Source organism: Meles meles, chromosome 1 (genome assembly GCF_922984935.1).
Source record: "Meles meles chromosome 1, mMelMel3.1 paternal haplotype, whole genome shotgun sequence".
In the NCBI taxonomy this organism is placed as follows: Eukaryota; Metazoa; Chordata; class Mammalia; order Carnivora; family Mustelidae; genus Meles; species Meles meles.
Genome location: NC_060066.1, coordinates 213,240,777 through 213,260,110, shown reverse-complemented (window position 1 = coordinate 213,260,110; position 19,334 = coordinate 213,240,777). Strand labels below are relative to the sequence as shown.

The 19,334-nt window shown below is 60.1% G+C and overlaps 1 protein-coding gene across 7 annotated transcripts in view; it reads left to right on the top strand.

Annotated features, from left to right (window-relative positions):
* The window catches only part of KCNAB2 (potassium voltage-gated channel subfamily A regulatory beta subunit 2), an 83,257-nt gene that overhangs the window by 30,652 nt on the left and 33,271 nt on the right, over positions 1 to 19,334 (top strand). For 3 of the 7 annotated variants that reach the window (XM_046013728.1, XM_046013705.1, XM_046013712.1), the window contains exon 3: positions 1,078 to 1,119. The exons of 2 other annotated variants lie outside the window; for them this stretch is intronic. In XM_046013728.1, the coding sequence (XP_045869684.1) occupies positions 1,078 to 1,119 (42 nt within the window). Of the gene's footprint in view, positions 1 to 1,077; positions 1,120 to 9,064; positions 9,433 to 19,334 lie in introns of those variants that run through there. 2 more of the 7 variants (XM_046013672.1, XM_046013691.1) reach the window with 2 other exon arrangements.

Sequence of the window (19,334 nt, the reverse complement as noted above, 5' to 3'; positions counted from 1 at the left end):
CAGACTCGATCTTGCCTCTGAGAAGGGACCCCTGAGGCCAGTCACCAGCCCAGAATCCAGAGGGAAGGACCAAGGGAGGCCCACAGGGCTCTGAGGTACAGGTCAGCAAGAGCTTTCTCTGAGGGAATGAACGGAAGCTTTTAAAGCCCCAGATTGTCCCAGTGGAGCAGAGCCAGGGGGAGACTCGTCCCCGACTTTTCTGAAGGATTCTGTTGGAGGCAACAGGCCTGGAAGTGAGGGGGGGGGGCCTTCCCAGCTTCTGTGTCTTTCTCACACACCCCGACTTGCGCAGGCCCCTTTGAGGGAGGCTCAGAGCCTTGCATCGGGGTGGGGGGGAGGGGCGGCCAGCAGCTCACCGGGCACCCTTGCCTTCCTTCCGTGGAGGCCAGTTCTAAATCCAGCTCTGGGTCTTTCCGTGTGGAGAGCAGCCCCGGCTGAACCACGGGGAGAGAACACGAAGGCGTTGGTCGGATGACAGCTGCTGTCCCACGCATGGAGCCCAGGACCCAGACAGCCGTGGCCGTCACGAAAGACGGGCCCGGGTGGGACCCCAGGGGCCCATGAGCCCTTGATGGACTGGGCCTTCCTCGGTAATGGTGAGGGCCTGACCCAGAGCAAGTATCCGTAGAACCCACAGGGAAAGGGGGCGTCCCTCCTTGATCAGAATCCTAAAAAGAACCCCGTGGTCCCAGGCGGTCTCGCCAGTGTGTGGGGGGACGGGCCACGTCTCGGCTTGAGGGTTTTGTACGGTCATCCTAGAGCCTATTTCGTTAAAACCCAGACTGTCACTCAGACAAGAGGCTTACCTCTTGTCTCCGCACCCCTGCCCCCGCGTGGGAACGAGACTGGCTCCGGGTGGACCTGCGCGCGTCCACGGAACAGACCCGGCTTCTGCCTCCGCGTGCCACTGGGTGGCGCTGCTGCCGAGCACTTTTTCCCCGGGTGCGCGGGCCGAGCGGGTGGGGCCCGGCTGTGGGGTGTCGCTGCTGCTTCCCCGCCTGCACCTCCCTGCGGCTAACGCCCACTGTGGACTCTCTCTCTCTCTCCTTTTTCTCTGTCTTCCACCGCTGTCCGCAGTACTCGGTATGGGAGCCCCAAAAGGCAGCTGCAGTTCTACAGGTAACGAGCCCCCCGTTCCCCCCACAGCTCGCTCGTGGAAGGCAGGGGTGCGGGTGGGAGGGCCGTGCCCATCCAGCTCGCGGTGCCCGTGAGACTCCCCAGTAACACAGGAGCTGGGGTCCTCTGCCGGTGCCCTCCCCACCGCGTTATTTGAGTCCCGATGCGCACCGTGAAGCCGGGGTCCTGGCCTGGGCCCCGCTCTGGAATCCACCTGGATTGGAGCAAATGGCCTGATCCCTGCTGAGCTCACCCTGATCTGCCTCACACTCTCACCTGTCTGCGGCGGAGGCCGCACGCCTGTTGTCTCACGCCTGTTGTCTCACGTCTGTTGTTGCGGCTGTGTGCTTCTTGGGTCATCCGGGTAAACGAGGTTGGGGGCAAGCCCAGCCATTCTCCCCTTCTCTTTGGGTCTGAGCTGATTTGGGATCAAAGGGGCAGTCCAAGGCCTATACGTTCTCGGGGGCATGGGACCGCCGTGTGACCTGGGTCGGGGCTGGACTTGCTGGCACTTTCTGGGGCATCTCCCGGGTGGTGGATGGACACACCACGTTCTTCGGAGCAAGGCTGTGCTCCACAGGGACATGGCCTCGAGGGGCCCTGGCTCCCAGCCCAGGCCGAGGCAGGTCGGCCAGTAAAGTCCACCCAGCGAGTCCCTTCCTCCTCTGGGCAGCTCAGCTGTGGCGTGGAGACGCGCCACAAAGACACATGCTTCTCAGGCAGTCTGTAACTGCAGGAATTTATTTCAGCGGACGTTTTCCTCCTGTCGGGAAAGTGTCAATGTTAAGCACCACACAGGTCAGCCCCGGGGCTATGGGGACTCGGTATGGCTCTTAGGAGCAGAGCCCTGGTGTGTCGTGTGCGTCTCGGCATTCAGAGCTGGGAGGTCTCCGTCTAGACCGGCTCCCCAGGGCCATGCCCACCTGCTGGTGCAGAGCCAGGGGCCAGTTATCGCCGTTCCATGGGGAATTGTGGGCTGGGGTCGTCAGCCCTTCCCGCAGCCCCAGCACCTCTGAGCGTGGCTGTGGGCCTGGGTCCTCGGTCCTCAGGCTAATTTCACCTCCCTTCAGTGCCTCCCATGGGGTCTCACTCCTTCCAGAGAGCCCCGATGACATGACTGAAATTTTTGCTGGGTAAGATTTGCCTGAAATAGAGCGGAAGATAAGATTTTACCTGAACTGGTTAGAGCTAAACTCGGGCTTGCAAAGGCTTTTATGAGATGACACGTGGGCCATCATGTAGGTGGGACGGCGTCGTACATCAGAACACAGGCAAGACATTCGTCCCAGGAGGATTTGCCCAATGAGACCAAAGACCCTGGAGGAGAGGAGCGAGATGGCGGGCGGCAGAACGGCAGCCCAGACTGACCCCCCGGGGCAGGGGCAGGGGCCGAGAATTGTGGGGTATCACAGAGCTGAAGACAAAGAGGATCCCACAGCCCTTGCTGGCCCTCAGGGCCCCACAGATCCAACCTGTTGTCCACGCCCAGGGAACCCTCTGTCCTGCCCCAAGGCAAGCTCTGTTGGAGAACCGCCCCCCAGGCGCGCAGACCTCCATCCGGGCCTCCCAGCAGCACATCCCCTCCCAGGCTCTGGCGGTCCCGCCCTTTGCGTCTCCGGTGTGGTTTCTTCCCGTAGACACTCGGGTGTCTCTTGCAGGTCTCTGACGATGACCTCTCAGGACGTGGTACCTTTGTTTAATGTCCTGGGCGCCACTCCCAGGGGGCATCCTTGTCATCTGGGCCCTGACTCAGCAGCCCTCAGAGGATGAGGTCAGTCGGCATGTGGTCCCTCCCCTCGCAGGGCAGAGATGTTTGAGGTCCTGCCCTCTAGCAGCTCACGGACTGTAAGGGAGGCGAGACCCCGTATCTGTCCACTGTTCCGGCGAACACCGCGTAACAGCCTCCAGGCTCGGTTCCCTGCAACGGGAAGCGTGTGTTTCGTGCAGGCTAGGCTCCGCTGGGTTTGCTCGGAGTGGCGGGTGGGGCCCAGGTGTTCCTCCTCGCGTCCTTTGTGACCAGAGGCTGCTCCAGGCAGAAGCACGAAAGGAAGAACGATGCGTGTCGCGCCCTGAAGGCCCAGGTGTGAAGCGGCCCGCAGGCCCTCCTGCTTGTACTTCTGGCCAAAGCAAGTCTCATGACCACGCCAGGTGTCAGAGGGCAGGAAAATAGTACCCCCCCCCCATAGAAGAACCTCGGCCAGGTGAGGCCGAGAAGGGTAGAGGCCCTGGAACCACTGTGCGACGTAGCCCAGAACCCACAGGACTAATGATACCAGGAAGGCAGAACCCGTAGTGGGAGACGTCCACACGGCTCTGGGCACTCCGAGGAAGGAGCGAGCACCGCCTGCTGAGAGTCAGAAGGCTTCATGGAGGAGGCAGCCTGAGGGCTTTGAGGGGGCCCTGGAGGCTGGGCAGTCTTCGCAGAGAGCCCAGGAGGAACATTCCAGTAGATGCCTGAGCCACAGCTTGGAGAGGTGCCAAGAACAGGAGGCAGTGAATGCAGACTGGCCGTGAAGGGCGAGGCAGACGGTGACAGGAGGCCAGACTCTAGAGGAAGAAGGAGGTCGGGTGGGGAAGGGCCTTGAATGCCGAGCGAATGGACACTGGGGAGCCGTCGATGGTGTTTGAGCGGCGCTCTGCCAGGGGAGGGAGTGAGACGGTGGGCGGAGAGGCTGGGAGGCAGGAGCGACGGAGCGACGGAGAAGGGCTGCGCCGCAGGAGCCCCAGGAAGACCGAGGAGTGCAAGCGGGGCCGGAGAGCAGAGGTCAGGAGCCTGTCCTCCTGGTGACTGGCGGCTGGTACTGGGAGGGATGTGAGCTGACAGAGGGGCGCGGAGCCCTGGGGACGGAGACAAGTTACGTGGGCCTGAGCCAGCCCCTGGCAGTGGGGCCACGTGGTGCAGAGGCCAGGGACCTGACATGCCCGGCTTGTGCCTTTGAGAGCAACCATGCCAGACCCATCCCTGGGGCCTCTCCAGGTGGTGATCTGCTGCCGGACCCCCGGGCTCCCCGTCCCACGTCCCGTTTTGTTTGCGTTCTACCCCAGGTGTGGGCAGCGACTCCCCACCCTGTAAGCACCCACCGCTGGCATGTCTGTCGCGGGAGAATCCACTCAGCCTCCATCCCCAGCCCCTCGTGCTGGAAGATAGAGTCACGCTGAGACTTCCTTGGGACCCTAGGGTGACAAGGAGCGCCCCTGGGGTCGTGACCCTAGAACGGGGCTCAGCACGGCTTCAGCCCAGAGTTCAGCCTCAAAGCATCTTCCGAAACCGGGTCAGAACGTGTGTGTGAGGAAGGGTCCCTACGCCCCTTCCTGGAGGGAGTGGCAGTGCGGTGTTCAAATAGCAGGCTTCCAGAACCTTCTGGCCATTTATAGGTACTGACCGTATAGGTTATACCAATCTGGGGCACGTCCCAGTAGAAGGGAGGAGGAACACCTGTCTACATTGCTGAGGGCAGGTCCTGCCAGACCCCAACCCCTTCCCCAGGAGTGGTGGTCACATCCTCTGGGGACCCCCGGCCCCATGCTGCACAATGTGGTAGGAAGAGCTGTGAGCCCCGGGTCCTGGCCTTGGATAACCAACGCACGGCCTGCCGCTCCCCACCTGTGGCCCATGTCTCTGGCGCTCAGGGAAGTGGAGGGCTGGTGGGGAGTGTGCCCACGGGAAGGGGCGGACCCCAGTCGGCGCCCCCTCCCAGCCCCCCGTGCCAGGAGCGGGCCTTGCCAGGCAGCACCGCGGAACTGCATTTCCCGGGCTTTTAGGGGAAGAGACGCTCGTGAATAATTCAGCCTCTCACTGAGCTAAAAACGCCCTAATAGACTAATGGACTCCCTGCCTCCCAGCTCGACCCTCATGGGGCGCGTCTCATTCACCAATTGCTTCTTACGTCCGATGGTGACACTTGCTAATGAAGCAGCTGCTGGGGCAGAGCCTTAGAGCGTCTGGTGAGCCCTGGTCAACAAGGCTGTGTCCTTTTCAGGAGCAGACGCCAGGAAGGCAGGTGAGTGCCCCTCAGCTCCAGGAGTCCGGGGACGGCCGCCTTCTCGGGGTTGCTGCTGGGGGACCAGCAACGTTCTGTTCCGTCCCAGGAGCGGAAGACACAGAGAGCCCGTATGGGGGATGCATTTGGCTGATCTGAAATTAGATGACCCTGTATATTTTTTCAAAGCAGAAAACCTAAAAAGAGAAGAAGAAGAAGTAGAAGAAGAAGAAGCCGGGCCTAGGTAGCCACAGGGTGACAGTGGGAGGGGGGGAGGGAGGGACAATTCTGCCACTTGAGTGTGCTTGCCTCCCGGACCTGCCGCTGGGGACCGTCCGTCTTCCCATCCCGGGGAGACCTGGGCGTCCGGCTTCACCATGAGGATTCAGCATTGTGGGGGCTTCCCGCAAATCACGGCGGAGTCGGGGTGGGGGGACTCATTGGGGCCTCGGTTCGCTGCCTGCCGTCCAGCCAGGTGGCTTTGCTTGGCCGTGACGCGCTGCCATGAGTTTTCACGCCGCGCCCCAGAGTGATGCAGCTTTCCCCTTGCATTCCCGCTTTCGGAACTCGGGCTGGTTTCTCGAAGACCGAGACCCATGTCACCGTGTAAAAGAGCCGTTCGGGATTCCTTCCGAACCTCACCTGTCGGGCTGTGGTGGCTTTCGGAAAACGCACCACGCAATTCAGAAACGCCAGGGGGGGAGGTCGAGGGCCCAGCTGACTTAACGAGGTCGATGCCTCCCCTTCGCTTTCCCGTGTCCCGGGGTTCTGTGTTCGTTCATGGGAATCCCCCCGAGCCCTCCCTCCACCAGAACAGATTTGCAAAATGTGGTCTGCGGTGCCGGGGAGAACCTGGGTGCCTGTAAGTCATTATGACTATTGAGGAAGGGGCTAGGTTTTCTTGAGACGGCGTAGGGGGCCGGATGGTGAGGAGGAGGAAGAACGCGAGGTCAAAGTCACTGCGCCCCTGAGCTCTGAAAAGCGAGGGGCCGGAGGCAGGAGCCCCGGCAGTGGGCCCTCCCTTCTCCCGGCAGTGTCTTCCCGAGGCCCCTTCTTCCAGTCACCTTGGGAGGAAGCTAGGAGTAAGCCCCGGCATGAAGAAGTCCCGAGGGCCAGACCGTCCTCTCCCGTGGGCAGACCATCAGAGCGCCTCTGTGCCTTCTGTGTCCGTCCTCCTCTGTGGGGTCTTGCCTCCCTGGAGGAGAGGAGGAACATTTCCCAGCTCCTTCCCCACAGTTTGCCCTCGTGGACACCAGTCCTCACCCAGCCACCCCCAGCCAAGGCCACTCTGCATGTCCACACCCCACCTCTCTCAGAGTCCCCTGGCCAGAGCCAGTCCCGGCGTCCGGGGGACACTAGCCGCCGTGCCGCAGGTGACACCCCCAGGCCCACACCTGTGAGGAAAGATCCCAAGCAGAGGAGACCTCAGCCCCCTCAGAGAGGGCACCCTCCAAATCCTGGCTGTACCCTGCCTGCCTGCACCCGTCTCGTTAAGAATGCGTGGTCCATGCAAGACCAGGGTCAACCACCAACGCCGGCTTTCGTGCTCTCCAGCCTTTCCTGCTCATGTTCGGTATTGGCAGCACTCCCTGGTAGCGTTCCAGCCTGTGCCCCCCTGCACCCGCTCCGGGGGCCCGCCCTGCCCTCTGGCCTCTGTCCCCTCCACCCCACTTTTCCTAACTGCTGTCCCAACTGATGGCAGGCGCTTCCGCACCCGCAGCTCCCGGCTGTACCGCCAGCCCCCGCCCAGTCTCGTCTGCACAGCTGGTACATCAGCCTTGGCTCGTCCCACTTCACAGACAGGGAGACTGAGGCTCCGAGCCATCAGGGACCTGCATGGGTCGCACTAAGGAGGTGACAGGCAGGGCTGCCCCTGTCCAGGACCTGGGTGTGTAGGCACACCGCCCTCCCAGCCCCGGGACCTTGGCTGCACTTGCAAAGCCAAACCGGACCAGGTTGCTTTTTGTGGCTAGTGTCTTGAAAGCTAATGGTTATTGATCTCAGCCTGGCTGGGCATGTGTGCATCCGAGGTGGGTCCTGCTTTTCGGGAAGGACCGCTGTAGCCCCAGCCTGCCAGGCTGCTCTTCTCTGAATGGGGACCCCCAGGGAAGCCAGAACTCGTCCGCCTTTGCCCCATGCAGGACGGGCAGCCGGCCACACCGCCACTTCTAAAGCCGCTCCCCAACACTGCCCTGCCCCCGGCTATGCTTGGAGGGGCTGAGGAGCCAGCAGGAGGGGAGGGAGGATCTGTGCTGCTGCCTGTGGGCCTCCCTGGCCCCATTTCCTAAGATGACCCCCATCCTGGAGCCTTGGGCCCCTCCACCGCCTCCAGAGTGATTCTCCTGGACGTGGGAATTTTTGTGCCCGGGACATCTCTACCTTCTTTAGCATCCCTGATCCCCTTAGTCCAAACTGTTGGGGATGCCAGGCGTCCTGGACTTTGCAGACCCCCTCCCGGTGTCTCTGAGCCATAGTGAAGGGGAGTCCTGGCCCCAGAGGCCCCCACCTTGCCCCCTCAGCAGAAAGCACGCTGCTTAGAGCCTCAGGCCAGAGTTGGGGAGGTGCTGTTGACACGTCAGGGAAGGCGAGTCTCTGCGGGGGGCACCGAGCCTCAGACGGGAAGGTCCTCACCCTCCCGGACCTGACCTCCAGGGGAGCAGACGCAGCAAATGAGATGATTAGAGAAGACTCTGTTAGGTCAGGAGAGGGTGCAGCCATGGAGGAAAATCACAGCAGGAAAGGGAGCTGTGAAGTGTCAGGGTCCAGGGGGAGGGTCTCACCCAAGGAGGGGGCTAGCCCAGGGCAGCACCTCTGCCCTCAGCGACAGAGCCGAGGCCTCCGCAGCTGCCTCAGCTCCTGGGACAGCTTTCCCAGCCCCTCCCAGGGACGCTCGAACTTGCTGCCCCTTGGGGACTGTGCCGGCTCCAGGATCCCGCTCTGCTGCTGACCTAGCAGCTCCCGTTCCACCTTCCGTCCTTGGGGTGATGCTGGGGCTGCCCTGTGGGCATCTGAGCCAGGGCAGAGGGCCATGGTCTGGTGCGGGGGGGTCCCCAGGTTGTAGAGCACCCCTGACCCCTGCAATTGTGTCCTTGCTGCCCACGGATACTGCAGGACGTGGGTGCGTGGCCACAGCTCCCTCCTCGTCTCACTCACTCACGCACGTGCGTTAACACAGGTGGTAGCTTCTCCCGCTGGCCCGGTGTTTTCTTCACTTCTGTCTCCGAGGAATCACCACATATCAGTCCATGGAGACCAGCCTCGCGGAAGGCTGCGCCAATTTCCATTCTAAGGATGGACTCTCATTTCCGTAACCAGTTTCCCCGTCGAGGGGCCCCTGTGTTTCTAGTTTCCGAGAGTGTGGTCCTCACTCGGGAGGACAATTTAGCAATGGTTCCTCCCATCTCGGCTTGGCCGTTTCCCTATCTACACGGAACCTCTGTCCCTCTCTCGTCACCCCTCCTTACACACATCCCATTCTGTCTGTGGCAAAAGCGTGCGGCTTCGGTTATCGTGGAGGATGGAGCCCATGGAATCTGCTAGTGCCCCGGCACTTTCTACTTTCTACACGGATGTGGCCAGGGTCTCCCTTCGTGCGTCTCGTGAACGCGCGCATAGGGCCTTCCTCGGGCCAGCTCGTCCTGCGTCATCACCCCAGACACAGCCCAGGACCTGCTTTGACCTTGGCAACACCGCCAGGGAGCACTGTGAGGCGGTGCCTTCGGCAGTGGGGGGCGGGGCTCTCTGCATGCTCTCTGGCCCTGTTTTCGTTTGGAGCCCCTTTGAGTTTCTCCCGCCTGGAATGCAGCCTGGCCTGCGCTTGTCTCAGGGAGGCGAGGGCAGAGGATGGGGCTGAGCCAGATTCCAGCTGGGCAGCTTGGAGAACAAGGACGGAGACTCTGGTGTCAGGAGGAGTTTGCTTCCCGGGGCCCGGCCGCGGGTGCCAAGACCTGCTGCGGCCGCTGTGGCCCGAGGACGTGTCTTTGCAGCACCCCTGCCCCGGGCACAGCCCCTGGGCGGGCACCCAGGCGGGGGGGAGGGGCAGCGGCCCCGTCCCTAACTCATCGCCACTCCCCGCGTTTCCCGTCCGGACAGCGGCAGCCCCCAGGCCGGGCGGGACCATGTTGTCCATGACGTACAGCGAGAGCCTGAGGAGCGTGACCAGCAGGTGTCACTCGGACTGGGCCCTGCACCCCGTGCGCCAGACGGACACGCTGGAGCTGCAGCGGCTGCGGGAGGTGCGGGCGGCCGCCCAGGCCAGGAACATGGAGAGCTTCCTGCGCATGCACGGCCTCTCCCTGGACGGCTGCACCGCCCGGCGCACGGGCATGAAGTACCGGTAAGGGCCGCGCCGGGGCCGGGCGGGATGCGCAGGACCAGGCAGGTGCCGCCGGAGGGCGGCTGCCGGGAGCGCGGCGAGGGACGGGACCGGACGCCAGGGTGGAGGGCGCGCGTTTACAGAGTCCGGCCTCGCGGAAACGTGCGATGGGAAATCAAAGTCTGTCCTCCCCGGCCTCGTCCTGCCCTCCAGGACCAGCATGGTGACCACTTTGATGCGCTCCGCGGGAGCAGAACGCGGTTTTTTGATGACGCTTTGAGCAGGGTTCAGTGCGTGGTTGTCGTTTGACTTCTTGCGCTGCCACCGGGACAGCTGAGTGACAGGGGGCCGGCTAGACACGAATTCACGAAAAGGCCTCTCGGTTCGTCACCTCTGATAAGCTCGTCCTGGCACCAGACCAGACGTCGGCCCGGGCTGGGTACGGTTGTGCTTGAGCAAGGACGCGTTCCGCTCTCGTCGCACGGTGCGCTGCACCGTCCTCACGGGCGGGGAGGGCGGTTTTCCGCAGGTGGCCTCCGAAATTAGCTGCCCGCCCCTGTGCGCCCGCATCCGCAGCAAAGGCCCCTCTGTTCTCCAGGTGACAGGCGTGGAGGGCTCGCTCTGCTTGGAACTTCAGAAGGACGTTCTGTTTAGCTGGCTGGTCTTTGAAATCAGCATCTGGGGCAGCGCTCTTGTCGGCCCACTTTCTCCACTGAGAGCCTCCAGGAGCGGCCCGAGAGCCCCAGAGCTGGCGCTTGCAAATATCCATTGCAGGTGCTCAGGTTTTGTTCCTGTGTTAAATTTGAATTTCAAATAACCTTTTTTTTTTTTAGTGTAAGTATATCCCACACGATATCTGGGCCATACTTATAGTACAACCTTGTTTCTCTGAGGTTCAGATGTAGTTGGGCATCCCGTCTTTGATGCGGCTTCTGTCTAACACAGGCCCCGGGGGCTGTCTGCTTGCTCTCTGGGGAGGAGAGCAGAGACCAGCCCAATGGCTTTAACATGCAGCTGCGGAGAGCTACGGCCCATTGTTTGTCGGATGGTGCGGTTTAAAGAAACAAGGCACTTCCCCTGTGAGTCCATTAGATGGCAGGATTCTTAAGGTTTTGTGTTCTAAATCCAGCTGTGGGGGGGCAGAGTATCAGCTGTTTTGGCCCCAGCAGCTCCTGATTCTAGTGGAAATTCCTCAAGAGGGAGATGAGACTGGGGGGCAGGGGTGGGGCGCCGGTCACTGATGCTTGTCAGTAATTCAGCAGATGTTTGTTAGGGGTCTTTTGGCTCCAGGGGCACCTGGGTGGCTCAGATGGTTGAGTGTCTGCCTTTGCCTCAGTTGCGTTCCTGGGGTCCTGGGTTCGAGTCCCTTGTTAGTCCCCCTGGTCCGCAGGGAGTCTGCTTCTCCCTCTGCCCCTCCCCCCACCCTGCCCGCTCACTCTCACTCTCATGCTCTCGCTCTCTCTCTCAAATAAATGAGTAAAACTTTTTAAAAAGGGGGAGGCGGGTCTGTTGGGTCCAGATGCCGCGCACACAGGATGGACAGGGCCCCCACCCTCGTGGACGGTACATCCTCATTCAGGGAAGCAGAGAAAAAGCAAGTAACCACCTAAGGAAGTAAGACAAGCCCGGCACAGCTGAGACCCCAACCATCTGAAAGGGGGACATGTTAAGAGGCAGCGTGGAACCTTCCAGGCCAAGGAGACAGGAGAACATCTGGCCGGCGTGGCTGGGCCAGAGGGCAGCAGGTGGAGGGCAATAGGGTGAGGCAAAATGGCTTCCTCCCTGGAAGACCCCAGCCCCCTCCGTGGTGGATACAGTTCACGATGGCAGGTGCACCGGCGAGAGTCATGTCCACGCTGAGCCCCAGAATGTGGCCTTGTTTGGAAATAGCGTCATTGCGGATGGACTCAGTTAAGACGAAGCCCTCCTGCGGTAGGGTGGACCCCAACTCCGATGCCTGGCGCCCTGGAAAGAAGGCCATATGACGACACGCGGGGATCAGGCCACATGACGGAGGAGGCAGAGAATAGACGTGATCACGAGTCTGGGGACACCTGCAGCCACCAGGAGCTGGAGGAGGCAGGGGGTGGGGGTCCCCTGGAGCCTCCGGAGGGCAACCGCCCTGCCCACAGCTGGATCTCACACTTCCGGCCTCCAGAACTGGGAAAGGGTCTATTTCTAGTCTTTGAAGCCCCCCAGGTTGCGGTGCTCCATTTTGGGAGCCCCAGGAAGCTAACATGGGGTGGGGGGAGACGGGGGCCAATCGCTTATTTGCCTGACACCCCAAGGAAAATCTGGGCCCCATCAGAAACATGGGGAGCTATGCAGGGGGCTGAGAACCCAGGGAAAACCCACTCCCCAGGGAGCGGAGGGGAACAGAAACCACAGCGCCTTTCACATTTGATGGGCCAAAGGTGGTCACACCCGCACGGCCCCTTCTTTATCTGGTGGATTTCATCTTGCTGCCTCCAGGGGGGTTGCGGTTATCGGGAAGACAGGCCTCTGTGACTAATGCCCACAGTTATTAAAGATCCCAGATAAGTGCTCCCCCACGGCCACCGTCCCCGCCAGCAGCGGGGCTGCGACTCCGTTAAACTCGGTCTTAAATATTAATGTAAAAAAGATGATGCCTCCAGATACGCGCCTGCTGGGGGAAGCAAGGGGACAGCTGTGCCCCAGGCCTGGGCGTTTTATCAGCTGAACTGAGCTCGCAGCTGGGGGAAAGGCTTTCCTGTTAACTTTCTCTGCTGCTTCTTCACTTTCCTCGACTCCTGTGGTTTAAAAAAAAAATGCATCAAATTTTTAAATCCGCACAGTGCCTGGGTGAGCTCCCCTCCCTGCACCCACCCTGGGGAGTAGCTATGGGCGGGGGGTCCAGGGATGTGGCCTCAGATGTGGCAGCCGCTTTCCCAGCGGACTGGCTAGAGGTCCCAGACCCACGTGGCACCCGCTGGACCCAGACCTTGGTTCGGTTCTGCTCCTCCCTGCCACCTCCCCAAGGGCGCCAGGAATGGATCCCAAATCCCCTTGAGGCCATGTGGCCTTTCCCTGCTCTGATTTCGACTTAGACCCCTCCCCCACTCAGGAGGCTCCATCCTTCTAGGTCTGGAGGTTGCCAAGCTCGTTCCCTCCTCAGGGCCGTTGCTAGTTCTGGTCCCCCAGATTTTCTCACGGCCGGCTCCCTCCCCTCTATCACGTCCTGGTCCTCGGAGAGACTTTCCCGAGCGCCTGGTCGAGCAAATGCGTCCCAGACCATCCTCAGTCCCACTGTTCTGTCCCCCTGCTGGCCCTCTTACCTGCAGCCCCTAAGAGCAGAGCCTTGTTCGCAGCACGGAGAACATCCCAAGTCTCTATAGGTATGGGGCAGATGGTGTTGAATGGTCTTGGCCCTAAGCCCCTTTCCAGAATATTCCCCTGGAAAGTGTGTCTCGTCCCTGCTGCTTCCTTGACAACAGGACTGGAGGCAGCATCTGCGCCTCTAAGGCAGCCCAGACAGGGAGGCTGGGGGGACCCTGGGCAGGGAGACTTGGTCGTCCGCTTCTGGTGGGGGAGCCCAGCTGCGTCCCTGCGAGTTCTGACCATAGACCATGGGCTCTTACCACAAGCCAACTCGATCACCAGACAGCATTTGGTTTGTGGCCAGGTTCACCGAGCAGACTCTGCCTAGCTGCTGTATTCACAGGGCATCCCTTACAGCTGAGGCATCAGAGAGGGCCTCCTGGAAAAGCTGAGAATCCAGGTGTGTCTCCGAGGACAGACAGGCAGGCGGATAGGTACGCAGGAGGACGGGTGTGTCTCCGAGGACAGGTGGGCAGGACAGGTGTGTCTCAAGGACAGGTGGACAGGAGAGGCACGAGAGAAAGAGCAGAGACCAGAGAGGGACGGTGTGTGGACCAGTCTCAGAGGCTAAGTGGGGATGAGTCCCCCTTGTGAAAGGTCCCATATTGGTTTTCTGCAGCTACCACAACAAAGTACCACAAATAGGGGCTTGAAACAACAGACACGGAATCTGTCACAGCTCTGGAGGCCCAAAGTCTGCGATCCAGGTGTGGGCAGGGCCCCGTTCCCTCCGAGAGCTCTAGGGGAGGAGCGTTCCCTGCCTGCCTCATCCTACTTCTGCCAGCCAGCCCTGGCACCCCTCGGCTCACAGACGGGCCGCCGCAGTCTCTGCCTCCAGCTTCACGTGGCTCTTTTCCCTGTATGCCTGTCTGTCCCCAAACCTCTCTCCTTATAAGGACACCAGTCATGGGATTTAGGGCCCTCTACTCCAGTGCGACCCCACCGTAACCTTACATCATCTGCAAAGACCCTCCTTCCAAGTAAGCTCACAGTCACAGACAGACCAGTCAGGACTCAACCTGTCTTCTTGGGGACGCATTTCCACCCATAATAGGTGCCAAGGGCTCACTCCACTCCTTTGGCCTGCCCAAGCGAGGGTGAGTGCCCTGGGAGGAAGTCCGGCTCCCTGCAGTACCTGTATGACCTTCAGTGAGTCACCCGACCTCTCTGTGTCTCCGTTTCCGCCTCTGGAAAGTGGAGACCGTGTGCGCTTCCTCACAGAATTGTCTGGAGGGCTGTGTAAGGCAGTGACGTCGCTCAGGGCTCCAGGCGTGGCCGCTGGTGGGAGAGAAGCGTGGTTTGGAGGCAGTCGCACAGGGAGGTGTGGCCCATGTCCTGTGTGGACAAGGAGCAGGCGTGGAAGGAAGGGAAGAGGAAACAGGGAAGGAGGTTAGGTAGGCAGAGACCAGCCGGTCGTTCGGGAACAGCTGCCCTGACAGGATCCGGGGCTGGGAGGACAGCAGGCGTGGGGTGTCTCCTGGGTGTCCGGGGAGGGCTGACCAGGACCACAGCGTCAGCAGAGCGGCCCCCCATCACGGGGCAGAAGGGGCTGCAGCGATCCTAATGCCCCCGCTGCTGGGTTCTACGTAACAAGCGTTTCCCGGTCAGCCGGGCCTCAGGAATCAGGCCACGTCTGTGAGCAGTACGGATCCCTAGGCCTCCACCCCGATATTTGGGGGGAACCCACCCCCAAGAGGCTCTTCTCCTTGGACAAGGATGGGGACCAGGGTGGTTGGTTCTGTGCTATCCGTCTGGAAAGGCAGGGGTCAGCACAGCCCAATCAAATCCACACACAGCCCCAGGCAGCACCCTGGGCGGACCCCTGGCCCTCACCCTTTAATCTGAGGGTTCGAGAGCAGGAGCTTCTCTGCGGGCGGGGGGTACCCCAACACACTGCTCCCCCCCTGCCTGCCGCCTCCGTGAGTGAGGGCAGACCCGGCGTCAGCCTTCCCTACTCGGTCTCTCTGCGCCTCAGTTTCCTCGAGTGTAGTGAGTGGACCATCACGGCGTCCACCTGGCCGGGTGCAGTGGAACGCAGCTTGCACCGGGAGCGCCGTTTCCGTGTGAGTCGCTGGCCCAGAGGTGCTCCGGAAGGTGCCAGAAGGACTTACTCTGGGCCGGCCCAGCTGCCCCGGACCGGGCGTCAACTAAGAAGTGAAAGGAGAGGAGCTGATCGGCTGCCGGTTAGCCTTTTTCCCGTTCAGGGCCGTTAGCGCTGGACGTGACTGGGGTGTGGCACCCTGAAGGAAGCCCCCAGGGGGTCTTCAGCTCTTACCTACCAGACGACACCTCCTCCAGAAGGCCACCAGTCTGCCACCCGTTGCTTAGAAATTCAGGGACAGAACTTCCCATTCACTGGAGAAGCCCCGAACTCATCAGCATCCACCCCCCTCCCCTGGGACAGGAAGTCACCTTTGGGTGCAAAACATGCTCCATTCGGGCAGCCTTGCTGATACAGGGTAGGCACCCCGGCCTCTGTGGGGCATAGCTGCTCATCGTCACTTTTTTTTTTTTTTTAGATTTATTTATCTTATTTTAGAGAGCGAGCGAGCATGAACAGGAGGGGCAGAGGAAGAGGGAGGGAGAATCTCAAGCGGACTCCATCCTTAGCGTGGAGCCTGATGTGGGGTTCGATCTCATGGACCATGAGATCAGGACCTGAGCAGAAACCAAGAGTGAGGCGCTTAACCCGCTGAGCCACCCAGGGGGTCCTCGTCCTCACTCTGGAGTGAAGACTGTAGTCTGCGCTCTTAAAAATCATCTTTAGAACTTCCGCTCCAGGCCTCGAGGCTTCCAGGGGCCTCTGTGGATGGGAGAGTGGCCCGTCGCCTCCCACTGTGAGCCTGTCCCCATCTCGGAGGAACCAGCCTGGCTGGGCCGAAGCTTTCCTGTCTCTCCTGCCCTCCCGGGTGCTGGGCCAGAAGCTTCTCTTCCAAGAAGCTCTCCATAGCGGCATTCTGCGGACAAAGAGGAGAGCTTTAATTTGGCGGTGGGGCGGGGGGGTTGTCTCTGAGGAGTCACAGCTGGAACTAGCTGTTTTGTTGTAACAACAGCAGATGCTAGAGAGGCCGAAAACCCAGAAAACTGTCGTGTGTCCAAATCCACCAGCCACACTCAGTGCTTCTGCTCAAAGCCCATCTCAAGTCGACCAGTGCAGGTCTGGAATTCACCCTCCTCACCTAAACCGTCCGAAAGAGCGGCCCTTTCAGGATGACCTTTCATCATGGCCAGTTCGGTTTAAGAGATAAAGCTTCCAGCTTTTCCACTCTTGTCTAATGTCTGTGACCTCCTATGAGTATGGCAAGTCGTGAACCCTGTTTTAGGCAAGTGAAAAGTTACAGACTCTGGTAAGCCTTTAAACACCCCCCTGCCCGTCTTCTCCACATGACAGTTCTCTGCTGAGAACAGCATCTCTTTGTCCTGGATTTCCCCAGGGAGTTCTGACGTCAAATATTCACGTCCGTCGTTTCGGTGACACGTAATAATGGGATGGAGCGAGGACTAGCTCAGGACTAGTGCAGGACCGTGCTCAGTCCTACCAAGGGGTGCTCCTTGCCACCAGGAACCAGCAACTGGTTCCTCGCACCGTGGTGTATCGCTGGGTAGAACGTAGTTGGTGGCGTCTGGAGGAGGGAAAGGTTACTGGTGCTTGGGGGACTGGCTTCACCCTGTATCTGTTATCTGAGCTGGTATCAGAGGGTGAGGAGGACTTGCAAGCCAGAGAAACAGGAAGGGCGCTCTCACGGGGAACTATAAGAGTAAGGCCCAGAGGCTTTTGAAGCAGATGACTTTTCTTTTTTTGCAACAGTTTTATTGAGATGTAATTCATATACCGTACAGATGCTTAAAGTGTACAATTCAATGATTTTAGTCTGTTCATAGATTTGTACAAAAGTCAGCACAATTTTAGAACATTATAATCTCTCCAAAATGAAGCCCTGCACCCACATGAGTTATCCCTCCCCAACTCCCCACTCAACCTCAAAGCTACTGTCTAAATGGATTTGCCTGTTCTGAACATTTCATGCAAACAGAATCCTGTAACATGGAGCCTTCTGTGACTGGCTTGTCTCACTTAGTGTAACATTTTCAAGGTCCATCCAGGTCGGAACATGTGTTGCTGATTTTGTTCCTTCTGTGGCTAATAACGTACTGTTGTGTAGATGGACATTTTGGTTTTCCTTAACCAGTGGATGGACGTTTTGGTTGTATCAGTTCAGGGCTGTGATGAATAACGCTGCTCTGGTCGTTTGTGTTTAAGATTTTTGTGTGGGTGTATGTTTTCGGTTCTCTGGGCACATACCTAGGAGTGGAATTGCTGGGTTGTACCGTGGGGCAGATGATGTTTGACACATTGTGGCGACTAAGTCTCTGTGAGTCTTACTTAACCTGGAGCTGCTTCAGGCAGGCCGTCTGAGGCGGCCCTGGACAATGGGAAGATGCCACATCTGATCGTTTACCAGAGCGCAGAGAAATGAAATATCTAAGGGAGAATGGATCAGGAGACTTCCGCCTCCCCTAGAGCAGGTGCACAGACCCACTAGAAGCTCTTGATAAAAAAAAAAAACAAACACAGCTTCCCAGGCCCAGCCCCACAGTTGCTGAGTCTGTAGGTCAGCAGGAGACCCAGGAACCTGCAACTGTAGGGAGTCCCCCCCCCCCAGCATCCGGGTCAGACAGCTGAGCGACCTTGCCCAAGACCATTAGCTCATGAGCCCTGGAAGGAGTGGAGGCGATCTCTGTCCTCCGCAGCCTCTTTGGCAGGCCTGTGGGCTTCCTGAAGGCCAGAGCCCAACTCAGGGAAGGGCTCAGCTGCTGAGTAGGGTCAACACTACAGGCTGCCCTTCCACCTTCTGGCCCCTGCTGCTCGAGAGGGGCAGGGAGGGCCAGGCAGGCCTGTGCCTATGTGGGCGGCTAAATGAAGAAGGCAGAGCTGGACCTCTGGGTCCTGAGGCGCCCCCGGTGACATCTGAAGGCGGTGTCTGTGACCTGCCAGGGTGCCCTCGGCAAAGGCCCCAGCTCTGTCCCTGGGTCCAGGTGTCACAGTCAGGAGGCGTCTGCTGCTGCTACGGCGGGCCCAGGGAGGACAAAAGGGGAACAGTTACCAATGAAGAGGTGTGGGAGAGCAGGCCTATCCTGAGTCCCACCTCCAAAAATCCTTCGTGCTGCGGGATCACGGGAGTCCTTGCCATTCGTGATCTGACCACGCTCTGTGATCTGCATCAGACACGCAGAACACTGAGGCCTGGAGAGGAAGTCACTTGCCCTAGGCTACGCAGCTCAGGAGTAGAGAGGCCAGGAGGGGAACAAGATTTCATTCTTAACATCCATGTCAAAAAGGCAGGGCCAGGGCTGAGAGCAAGTTCGGGCGCCCTCCGTCCTGAACATCTTTGGGTGAACTCTTCTCTGGGTCCTGTCAGAGTAGAGGGTGGACAGCCAGCTGTTGCAGAACGGCCCTGTAGGTCCAAGCTGGGGGAGAGAGCATCTTCTTGGACCATGCCCCTCATTTCGTCAGTGGAGGCCCAGAGAGGGCAAGCCCCCTGCCTGCGATCACACAGCAAATTAGCTGCAGAATCTGAACAAGACCCCACTACCTGCTCTCTTCCTCTCTCTCTGCCCCTCCCTCGTGGCAAGAAAGAAGCTGAAGAGTAGCTTTGGCCAGGGCTCACTTTTTGCAGGGCAAGGGTGGCACACTCAGGGCCAAAGCCAGCCCCTCCTGCCACTGGGGGCATCTTCTGGGGGTGTCAGGACACCCCATGAGCTTTGTTCCAGGAGGGGAGCCTTGCTCCCAGCTTTAGCCTAAGCCCATGAGTGTGGGCAAGGAGGACAGGGTAGCAGGGGAAGGTGTCTTTCCTCATTCATTCATTCACACATCCACTCCAGAAGCGTTTACTGCCTGTGTGCTGGGAGCTAAGGACGGGAGTGCTCGAACGTCTCTGGTCTCTGGCTCACGACCCCCAGCTTTCTCTCCTCGGGCTGTCTGCGTTACACCATCGAGACAGAGCGGTCTGTTCCCCACATTCCGGGTGATTCGGCTTCTGCTTGTGCTGAAACCTAGTGGAAGCCCCACATCGCTGGGTGCGAGCCGCAAGCAGCTAGAGTTGGCCGCGGCCGCCTGTCGCCAGTCTGATGAGTCCCGGCTGACAGCCTGGAGCAGCCGGAGCCGGCCTCCCGGGGATCAGCCCAGGGCGGACGGCTGTGCATCCCGTGTCATTAATAATGAATGGCTGGATGGCTCCCTGCACTTCTCACCGGTCACCTAATTGACTTGGGGGGAGCCCCGACAGCCCGGGGTGCGCAGAGCCAGGAGTCGGGCTCTGGGAAGCCTGGAAAAGCAGCTGTTCCCCGGTCACCCCCACCCCACCCTCGGCAGCAGCCTGCTCAGCCCCCAGGCTCTCACCCTGTTGAGAGGCACCCTCCCTTCTCCCTCGGAGGACAGCGATGTCACGCGGAGGTCGGGAGTAACTGGCAGCCCAGCCGGGCCGAACGCTGGGACGCTGCCGGGCTGGAGGCTCGGACAGCCGGAGCCATGCCAGGGTGAGGGCAGGGGAAGGACCTGCCGAGCCAGAGAAAGACGTGAGGGG